The sequence below is a fragment of the Octopus bimaculoides genome, chromosome 14, assembly GCF_001194135.2.
Source record: "Octopus bimaculoides isolate UCB-OBI-ISO-001 chromosome 14, ASM119413v2, whole genome shotgun sequence".
Lineage (NCBI taxonomy): Eukaryota > Metazoa > Mollusca > Cephalopoda > Octopoda > Octopodidae > Octopus > Octopus bimaculoides.
In genome coordinates, this window is record NC_068994.1 from 48,304,457 (window position 1) to 48,315,762 (window position 11,306).

Consider the following 11,306-nt stretch of genomic DNA (forward strand, 5'->3'; position numbering starts at 1 on the left):
GGGGTTACTATATATAACGCTTTTATGGCATTTAACAAAATCAAGAAACCACATGTAAGTCTTTTTTTATTCGTTCAACAATTCATTTGTTGACAACAGTATTACTGACACCTATCATTGCAACTGCCTTCTGCATTATATTATCCATATGACAAACTGAAGATCATAAAATTATTTCCATATGTACTTTATACTGATATCCCAGTTTTCTGTCAGTAATGGCATGTTCTACATAGCTTCTGTACCGCAAGTGCACATTATCAAATTCAAAGCTGCCCTATTCTAATTTCCTTTCTCTTCATAATCTTTTTTGTTATGGTTTGCTTAAAATAATATATTGTGTGCTGTATGTGTTTACTAAATTATTCTTTCAATTAGTTACGTGGTCCAAATTATGCTTGCTATGCACACTAACCCAACTTGTTGTACCTTCAAGCCATTCAGCTACTTCTGGTTCTCTTAGCATCAAAGCCCTTTTCCAGGCCTACAAATGTACAGTGGTATTTTTTTTAGCTTAGAATAGGTATGGCCATCCTTTTTGAAGTAGGCTGTATAATACATAGCTCATCAGGCAGGACTGCATTACTAAAAAAAAATCCAAGGTGATTTTTCATTAGGTGTGTTACAACTTGCTGACAATATCAAACTAATGTCCTCTGAAAAAAAATAAACATGGTCACTGAGGGAGTCAGTAAGGAAATTTATTGTGTTGTTAGCATAGTGATGTATAGCCTGGTAGCTAAGAGGGAAATAACACGACAATGAAGACCCTAGCGCTACTTGGAGACTCAACCTGTTAGAAATAGCAGCTAAATCCAAATTACACCCTATCATTTTAATGTGTCCTTGAAAAAAAAAAAAAAAAGACAATCTCTATGAAGAGCATCATTGTCAACACTCATTTTCCATGCTAACATGGGTTGGATGGCTTGACAGGAACTGGCAAGGCCAGTGTCTAAAGCAAGTACCATGGTGTTTTGGCTGGATGCCTTTTACATGGCACATTGGTTTCAGGATCTCAACTCTGTAGTGGTGGGCATGTCTTCTCGAGTACAGCAATGTCTGAAAGCCAGGATATTCCTGGCCAATGTGCCTTTGATTATAGACCTACCTGATTAATCCTTTTGATACCAGCTCACCTGAGACCACCCCTCACTCTATCATATAAACTTCCTATTTTGAAGTGACATAAATTAAAGTTTCCCATCAAAATTTCGTGTTAATTTATGATCCAATCACTGGATCCATCATCCATTGTCATTTACCATCCGTCTTCTATGCTGGCATGGGTTGGACAGTTTGACAGGAACCCATAAGCCAGGGAATTACTGTAACAAGCTCTATCGGTTTTGGCATGGTATTTATGGCTGGATGCCAACTATATCACAGAGTGGATAAATGTCAAAGATATTATATTAATTGAAACAAAGACAGTAAGTTTCAACAGAAATATGGTAATGAAAAGTTTAAGCTGCAACAATTTCTAATGGACAGAATTCAATCAATTGATTGCAAATCCCTTCAGGTAGGAGGCCCTGCTCGATTTGTAAGAAACTCCATAAGATGCACCTGATATAAACTTTGGACACATAAATGGCGCAGCAATGTCAGAGGAAGGTTAACAGGGAAACTGACTTTTCTATGTGGAAAATGCACAGACACAACATTGAAAATGTGCAGATAACAGACAGCTTCCGTTATCTAGGTGACCAAGTTAGTGGAAGTGGATGCTCCGAGAGCATAGCTGTGAGAATAAGATTAGGCTGGGCTAACTTCAGAGAACTCCAACCTCTGCTGGCAACAAAGGGCCTCTCTTTCAGCGAAAGGCAGATTGTATGATGCCTGTGTGTGAACAGCCATGCTACATGGCAGTGAAACATGGATTGTGACAGTCGAGGATATGCGTAGGCTTATAAGAAATGAAGGCAGCATGCTTCATGGGATGTGCAATGTCTGTGCATGTTCGACACAGTGTAAGCATCTTGAGAGAAAAGTTAGGCATAAGGTGCGGTGTGCAAGAGATAACTGTGCTGGTATGGTCATGTGATGCATATGGACAAGGACAGCTGTGTAAAGAAATGCCGATCACTAACTGTGGAAGGAACCTGTGGTAGCGGTAGATCTAGGAAAACATGGGATGAAGTGGTGAAGCATAATCTTCAAACTTTGAGCCTCACAAAGGAAATGACCAGTGACCGAGACCTTTGGCAATATCCTGTACGTGAGAAGACCTGTCAAGCGAAGTGAAATCGTAGTCATAGCTTATGTTGGCTTCACTTAACTGGCACCTGTAGCATGTGAAGAGCACTGTTTGATTGAGCATTGGACCTCACAGAGGCAATGACCAAGACCTTTGGCATTATGATATGCTTAAGAAGACCCACCAAGCCGAACAAAATTGCATCATGCAAATAGCACCCATTACACTGTCGGAGTGGTTGGCACCAAGAAGGGCATCCAGCTGTAGAAAACCATGCCAAATCAGACAGGAGTCTGGTGCAGCCTTCCAGCATGGACAGAGACATTAAATGATGATCACTGTTTCAAATTTTGGCAGAAATCCAGCAATTTTAAGTCAATTACATCCAACACCCTGATTGCTACCTTATTCACCCTAAAACGATGAATATGAGTTGGGAGAAATGTTACTAAGCAGTTTGTTCAATGTGCTGATTCAGCCAGCTTGTCAAAACAATCAATGATAGCTGATCCTTAATAAAGTCGCTTACCATAACCTACTGTTTAGACCCTCTAAATCAGTGGTTCCAAAACTTTTTGGGCTGCACCCAGGCCACCACCACCCATCACAAATCCCTACCATTTTCTGCAGCAAATTAAAGACAGTATTTCACAAATAACCCATCCTTTCCTTCAAAGTTCCCCGCCACTGGATCTTTTCACTGCCCACTTTGGGAACCACTGCTGGAAATGTTAAAAACAAACCCTATGTAATGTGACATACAGAGAAGGAAAATTACAGCCAAGAGCCCACCATTAGACATGTGAAACAGGTATAGGTATGTGGAGCAAAAAAACAGGTAGAAGAAATTACGCCTCTGTTTATATATTATGGTCAATGAACTGTTCACAATCAATTGACTGGCCTTTCAGATGACACAGCAGCATTGTTTGATTTATTTGCAGAATCAACAATGAATTCAAGCTTAGTGATCTTGAAACCTAGTCATTGGGATGCACCTTTGACAATGGTTAAATACCAGAGATGCTTAAGTTACACACAAGCAGTGCAAGTATTTTTTTTTTTTTTTTGAGTACTTGATGTTGCTGAAAGAAACTAGAGTGTATGTACCTATTGAAAATTTCTGTTCAAAGTACTGCATCTTAGGGGACACCACTACAGCTAAAAATAATAATGGTTGTATGAACAACTTTTGTATGATCCCCACAATGTCAGGAACTTCAGACCTACTTTCAGCGGACTGCAAGCAAACAACAATATGTCTCTATGAACCAAATGCAGAAAGACAAACTTGTCCACAAGTACGTTAACACACAAGCTTCTGCAGTTTCTTTCTAATAATTTCACAAGGCATTGGTAAACTTGTGACTACAGTAGGACACCAGCCAATAGTGTCCTCACAATGGGATGGAATGCATAATCATGTTTTCAGGAATAAATTTCTTAACCAAACAGCTATGCCTTTGTCAAAATAACCCAATTCAAAATTTGATATATACACGAAAATAAAGAAAACAAACAAATCAGTTGTGTGTCTGATAAAAGAAATACAAGAATAATAATCACCTCCCTCGAGGTAGTTTATTATTTAAACCGAGTCTAGTACAGGTGGTTCATAACCCTCTGGTCTGGAAACCTTCTCCCCAGTTTCTGTGCCAGATGCACCAGTTGTGCTCTTGCCTTCACCATGCAGCTCCATCAATTTACCAAGATCAAATTTAGGTTTCTTCAAAACTTTCACTTTCCTGATGAAGACATCGTGGAGAGGGTAGATACCTTGACAAGCCTTTTCAATATCCTTGCCAATACTATCAGGGATGAGTTTGTTGACCACCTCTTTCATGTCATTAGCAGTGACCTCCCGGGTGATGATCTCAACCATCTTTTTCCTGATTAGTTTTACCTATAAAATACAAAATGTAAATATATAACATACAAGCAAAACATGCATATAATAAAGATGACAGGATACAGGATCACAAGCTCCTTGCATCTTACTGCCAATATACTAAGCAAACTCTCAAACAGCCTCTGTGAAATGGGGTGAATACAGTTCATTTGAATGCAGGAAACTAACAACAAACATTTTGCTTCCCATGGATTACTTTCTAAATCATTCATGTTTATTACTGGCCTGAAATGGATGATGCGATTGTTGTATTATCACTATTCAACTTAACTATGCAAACCTTTCCCAGTCAATAGGAATACTGAAGTGTTTAATTTTTTTGTGGTCCTGAAGCAAGTATTTGGTATAGTATACTATCCACACCAACTATTCAGTGGATACAAGAGTATAATCTAAGTACAATAGCCCTAGTTTTATTTTAATTAAGTCATATCACTTTGGTGTTGATGAGATTTCTTCATGAGACAACACAACACTGCCAGAAAACTTCCGTATTTGTAATTAGCAAACACAAAAGAAACTCGAGGCTCCAATCACAAGCTGATGCATGGTCAAGATGAATACAAATTTGTTTTGTTGTAGAATATATTCAAAATTTGCCATGCTACCTGGCCCAGCTGTAAACCAGTAGTGGTGAAATATGCACAAACTTACATAATCTCTTCAATTCTTTCTCAGCTCTAGGATTGAAAGCATCTCAACATTGACCAACTCGTCTTTTTACAGGCTGCAAGTTACACAGCCTCTCCGCTTTTTGTGCAAGTACGAGTGAAATGAAAGGATGGTTGACAACAGAGAATCAGTGCAACGCCAGCAATTATCTGCCACAGGGGAATTGTATCTCTTATAAATTGACGATTAAGTTGTTTCTTATTTTTAAAAAACACATGTGAGGTAGAGTAATCGAATGTGAACGTAAACAACGACTTCCTGTACGAAACTGAAGGGACCACACGAAGCGACATCGAAAGCTACACATAAAATTAAGTTGAAGATTTTCGAAATTCAGGCTGTAAGAAACTACCTAAACGTTTCAAATTATTGGATATTTTTGGCGAGAATATTTTCGAGGTCATCTACAACACCCCTCCCCCATGAAATCAACAATCTGAATGTATTCGGTCGGAAAACAATTAGACTACCTATCAAAAAGTCATCCGTAAATTATATTCTGATATTGTAAAAAAAAGCCTAACTTCACATGTTATTTTCAATCTAGTTACATCAATAGAAGTCACTGAAAGTGCCATCGATTCTTAGACATAAATGAAACATTTTTATTTAGCCCCCAAATCTAAATTAAACTGTAACATTTATTAAATACTCAACCGACTTATTAACTACAGCAAAACGCAAGCAATTCGGTGAAAATGGGATTAGAATTCTCTATATCCATTCTTAATTTTTATTTGATCGATTGTAGACGATATAGAAAGGAAAAATAAATTTCAACTTTAGAATAACATGGATTAGCAAAAATTAGGCCTCACGCCGTCCACATTCCCTTAGTATTTTTTTTTACTCGTATGAAAGTGCTGTTACACTATCATCTGCTTTACAGTGTCCTGCATACATGAATTTAAAATTTATTTTCGATAATCACTAATATTAAAGAGTAATAATAAAAATGCAGATATACACATGTTTCGTCCACAGTCGAAGTTATTTTTAGGATAATCGTAAAAATACTTCAATATGCGTTGAAAGATTACTTTTTATTTTAACAATTTGCATTGCATTAGCAGCATTGTTACTTAAACATTAACCAAACTAATTCTACCGCATTGAAACGGTAATAAAATTAGTAAATACATCAATACCAGAAGCCGGCCGGTTGTCCTGTAATTTTAACATGCTATGTAAAATTTCGTGGGTAATCTAATCATTACTATCTAAATAAGAAAATCAGATCTCCAGTAATTATTTCCAAAAACACTGGTTATTTAGCAATGGAAATTCCATTTCCTAGGTCCTTCTTTCACCTATGAACGAATTTTGAAAATCTCCTACCACACTGATAATGTAAATTGTGACAAAAAGAGCATGTCAATCGTAATTAGTATAAAGTTTTGTCCGATAATTCTAAGGTTTTTAAAAGAAAATCATTTACAGGCGGAGGTATTGCACCGAACAATTAATATTCCCAATGATTTTGTAAAAAAAAAAAAATGCTTTTCATACATAACTCTTTTCAAATCGTTGCCTCGTCGAAGATTTACCCCTCAGATAAGCAACAACGATATTAGATCGCATAAATTACAATAATTATAACAAAAACATGGATTTAAGTGCAACAATTTTCATAACAATCACAGAAAAAAAACAACAACTTACTTGAGCATGTTGAGCATAACATGTCTTCTTGTTTTGGTTGGGCTTCTTTTTGGTGAAACCGATACAGAACATTCTCAACAGATATCCATCAGTGGTTCGTACATCGACATGTGCCTGAATCAGAGTCTGCCATTTCTTCACCATGGAACACAATTTATCTCTGGTCAGGTCCATGCCGTGGAAATTGGTAAGAACGTTTTTGCCTTGAACTTCTTCGGCGATCAGCTTCATCTTGCGGAAGGCAATTTCGTCGTTTTGAAGGTCTGCTAGAGATACTTCAAACACGCGGCCTTTCAGGCCTTCGGAGGCAATTTTAGTACCTTGTGTTCTAGTTACTAAGGTTTTGCCGACTTGCCTAATATTAAACATACTAGGGGCTTTGACATCATACCAATCTTTTTTCGTGAAAGGGTCTACTGCTTTCTTTTTTTGACCCTTTTTGCCACCTTTTGTAAGCCTCTTATTTTTACCAACCGCCATGGCTAATATTCAGAAGTGAGAAAGGAAGAGCGATTAGAGGCCACGTGGTACGTGAACTCACATTCGTGTTCGTTAATTCTAAGCGTGAATGTAGGGGAGTAGTCGTTATTTGCTAACTAGTTCCGGAATACAGTGAAAAGAGAGAGAGTGAGAGGAGAATTGACAAACGCTTATTCTGACGGAATAAATTTCTTAATTACCTCCCTTTAACAATTAATTTTCTCCTATTGTAAAATATATCCTACGCATGTACGGAACGGCGTTTTTTTTTTTTTACTAAACAAGAATGTATATTGCAATATAGATTCTTCCTCTAAAAATATAAAAATCTTATTTTTTAATTTACTAATCTTAAAAATGAATATATTCAGGTTTGGTTGAACAAACGAGAGAATTTAATATATGAGTATATACTTTATTTTTTAGTCGGTAAAAAGTCACACAAATGACTCAAGGTCCGAGAGGCTTCGTGTATGGCAATAATCAAACTTAGGGAATCTTTCGTAAACGTACACGAAAAATGAAACTATTTCTTCGACAATTTCCGTGAAAAAATTTCTTCAATTTTTTTAAAGCTGAATCGTTTATATTTATGCATGTTTTGTGGCTGTATGTAAATACACAAATATACATGCGAATACACATAAGTACGCAAATATACATATAAACATATATTTACATACAAAAATATACATACGTACACACTCTTCAAAACATAAAGAAATTTAAAAATTTTTTATGGAAATTAAACAATCATATGATCCCATACATGTCAAGTTGACAACTTTGCTTCTTCAAACGAAAAAATGCCATAAAATAACTTCCTTTGGCACACACACACACACACTAGCTAACACTTCTGTGCCAATTATGTTATTTCTTGCAGTATGCACGCACAAATTTAAAGCTCAAATCCAATTGAACTAGAGAAGTTTCAGGTATGGAAGCAAGGTCTAGAATTGAAGAGCCTTTGAATTACCTAGCAAAAACCAAAGTCTTAGTAAGTAGGAAGGCAGACAAATCACAAATCCCTTCAGGTAGATGACTCTGCTCAATCTGTAGAAAAGGCATAGGTAGAAACTCCATAAGATGTACCTGGTGTAAGCTAGGACACATAAGAAGTGTAGCAGTATCAGAGGAAGGTTAGCAGGAAAAATAGCTTTTGTGTGTGGAAGATGCACAGGTGCAATAAACACCAAAAATGTACAGAAAATAGACATCAATTACCAGCAGGGTAAGCTAGAGGTAATAGATAGCTTCCATTATCAAAGTGACCAAGTTAGTAGCAGAGGTGAATGCTCCAAGAGCAAAGCTGTGAGAATAAGATTAGTCCGGGCAAAGTTCAGAGAGCTCCTACCTCTGCTGGCAACAATGGGCTTCTCTCTCAAAGTGAAAGGCAGATTGTATGATGCCTGTGTGCGAACAGCTATACTACACGGTAGTGAAACATGAGCTGTGACAGCCAAGGACATGAGTAGGCTTGAAAAAAATAAAGCCAGTATGCTTTGCTGGATGTGTAATGTCAGTGTACATGCTTGACAGATTGTAAGCATCTTGAGAGAAAAGTTGGGCATAAGAGGCATCAGATGTGGTGTGCAAGAGAGATGACTGCACAGGTGTCGCCATGTAGTGCATATGGATGGGGACAGCTATGTAAAGAAGTACCAATCTCTAACTGTGGAGGGAACCTGTGGTAGAGGTAGATGCAAGAAGACACGGGACAAGGTGGTGAAACATGATCTTTGAACTTTGGGCCACACAGAAGAAATGACCAATGCCTGAGACCTTTGGCATTATGCTGTGCTTGAGCAGACCTGTCAAGCCAAGTAAAATCATAGTCGTGGCTAATGCTGGTGTCATGTAACTGGCACCTATGCTGGTGGTAGGTAAAGAGCACCTTTTGCTTGTTGGGCCTCACTGAAGCACAGCGGCTGATGCTGGTGGCATGTGAAAAGTTCCTTTTGAGTGTTGGGCCTCACAGAGGTAATGACCAAGATCTTTGACATTATGTTATGCTTGAGAAGAAGATCCAACAAGCCAAGTAAAATTGGCTTCATTTTCTCTATAGATTCTATTGTTCTTTTTCAAAATATCACAAGTTCATCATGATAATTAATGAATGGGTCATCTTCTGTTTCTACTTTACCTGGTTATGAGTTTAAAATTTACCTGATGATGGTGGATTTTTGCAATGATGTAACCTAAGAATGTATCAATAAAATTCTGCTGAAGCAGCTGCTGCAAATTTTAAATCCCACTTGTGTTCTTTTACTTACATGCATGCATGCATACACACATACACATTCAAATATGAAATAGAAGCAACACTAGTGTAATAAACATTAGCAACTACATAAACCCATCTTATTTGCTCTGTGTATGTATGCATTAGAGGACGTGTTTGCTTCACCTTGTCTTGGAATACGGTGCTCCAGCATGGCTGCAGTCAAATGACTGAAACAAGTAAAAGAGTATTGGTTATACAAACTAATGAAGCTGCAAACATTTTGATGCAACTGTAGCTAACTTTTTGCCAATGTTGGAAAGAACATTATATGAGAGGATTTCACCATATACTATTTCATTTTCTAATTTTACATGTTTGAGTATTTCATGTAGGTTTAATGAAACAAACAAGGGAAATAGGATTCAATACAGGAGTATATGTGCTTTTCTTTTTAATTGGCAAAAAGTTAGTTACACAAGTTATTCATAGGCTGAGTTTCATGAAATTTTCAGCTCTTAAGTTACTTTTCTAACTTCCTGGGGATTAAAAAAGTACCCAACACACACGCGCGCGCACACGCACAGAACACAAGTGTTCAAAATTCACAACAGCTGTTTCAGCGGCATTTTATTGATGCATTCTCAGATAACATAATGGCAAAACTCCACCATCTGTAGGTAAATTTCAAACATATAAACAGGTAAGGCAGAAATAGAGGTAACTAGTTCACCAACAATCGTGGCAGACATTTCCCATTATGATTGTTGGTGAACTCGTGTCAATGCAGAATGTGCCACATGTCTTTGACTGAACTAGAGAATACTGCTGTCTTAGCTGGAGGTGACAGATCGGCATTTCCTTCCAAGTTGATCCAGTTGTTTAAATATAATATCAAAAAAAGGAAATAAAAAGAAGTTACACCCTCCGTCCCATATAACTTCTGTCAGAATGTTAGCTTAACTGAGTACAACTTTTATTGTATTTGGTGAGTCATAATGACATATATATATTTGTGCGGTTACAAAGTTAGCTACACAACTACATGGTTTCAGGTTTAATCCCATTACATAACACGACCACAGTAAAATTTAATAGGCAGAGAACATTGAGTGTAACATATTTGGAGCGGTAGACTAATGGGCCATTCGGTTTAATATGACTATCTAACACCTCAATGTATAAAGTATGTTGCCGATAGATATAAGACACTCCCACCTCTCAGCAGGGTCCACTCAGCTGCAAGAATTCGGTCAACTCTTCGGTATGAGGACAACTCACACTTACTAGTTTCGGAAGCTCTGAACATGGGCGCTGCACTTCCTCCTCTTGACTAAATAGTATAAACAAATATATAAATAAAAAAAAGCTCCTTTGAAAAAGTTACGGGATGAATAAAAAAGAAAGTAAAGAAAAAGGCCCTCCATTAAATCTCATATCTGTCAATAAATGTTATGTATAAAGTTTACAGAAACGAATAATCATGCCAGCAGTCTCACTTTTCTGAAATTTATTAACATACTTTTGCTGACGCACATCTCTAAGTTTAGCCGGGTTGGAGATTTTCTTTTCTGTTATGTAATTGTAATTGAGAGAAATTGGTTTAGAATTTAATATCACTTTTTACTTTAAACTAAATTAAATGTCATATTCAATAAATATACTTCATCTGCTTCCAACTGATTTTCTCTCAGAAAAGAGAGAAAAAAGAAATAAAAACAAATAATTTTCGGTTCATACGAATTACAGTTTTACAGAATTGAGAAAAAGAAACATGCCATCATTCTCAGAATCTTTCCTCAGTCAAGTTAACGCTTGTTTTACCCAAAATGCAACAGGCATCCGGCTGATTATAATATTTGTCCGAAAAAAAAATTGATAAATATTAATTATTCACGAATATAATTATCATATTTTATTAATATTAATACTTTCAGTCGTAAAGGAGTATGGATTTAATTTAATTTATGCGAATAAATATACTCTAATGTCTGTCCTATTTTTATTTACTTCCTACCCACTTATCGATTCTACGAAAAAAAAAAAAAAACTTAAAGCAATCATTTTTATTTGAGATATATTTAATCTACATTTATCACCATTAATAAAAAAAGAAACACTTTCAGAACTTCCGTTCCAGCTTCCATTTGTATATATAT

At 36.6% G+C, this 11,306-nt stretch overlaps 1 protein-coding gene across 1 annotated transcript; it reads right to left on the bottom strand.

Moving 5' to 3' along the window:
• Nucleotides 1-3,727: 3,727 nt before the first annotated feature.
• On the bottom strand, nucleotides 3,728-6,982 carry LOC106876399 (40S ribosomal protein S3a). Its single transcript, XM_014924928.2, has 2 exons — nucleotides 6,444-6,982; nucleotides 3,728-4,103 (listed from the first exon to the last, which is right to left on the bottom strand). Exons 1-2 carry the CDS (start codon nucleotides 6,921-6,923, stop codon nucleotides 3,789-3,791), a joined length of 795 nt encoding a protein of 264 aa, XP_014780414.1. The 5' UTR covers nucleotides 6,924-6,982; the 3' UTR covers nucleotides 3,728-3,788.
• Between the last annotated feature and the right edge of the window lie 4,324 nt (nucleotides 6,983-11,306).

Bases quoted from the DNA above. Each gene is read 5' to 3' on its own strand.
- LOC106876399 (XM_014924928.2), bottom strand. From the start codon at position 6,923: ATGGCGGTTGGTAAAAATAAGAGGCTTACAAAAGGTGGCAAAAAGGGT. The intron at 4,104-6,443 runs GTAAGTTGTTGT...TGTATTTTATAG, and splicing joins GTTATGCTCAACATGCTCAA to GTAAAACTAATCAGGAAAAA.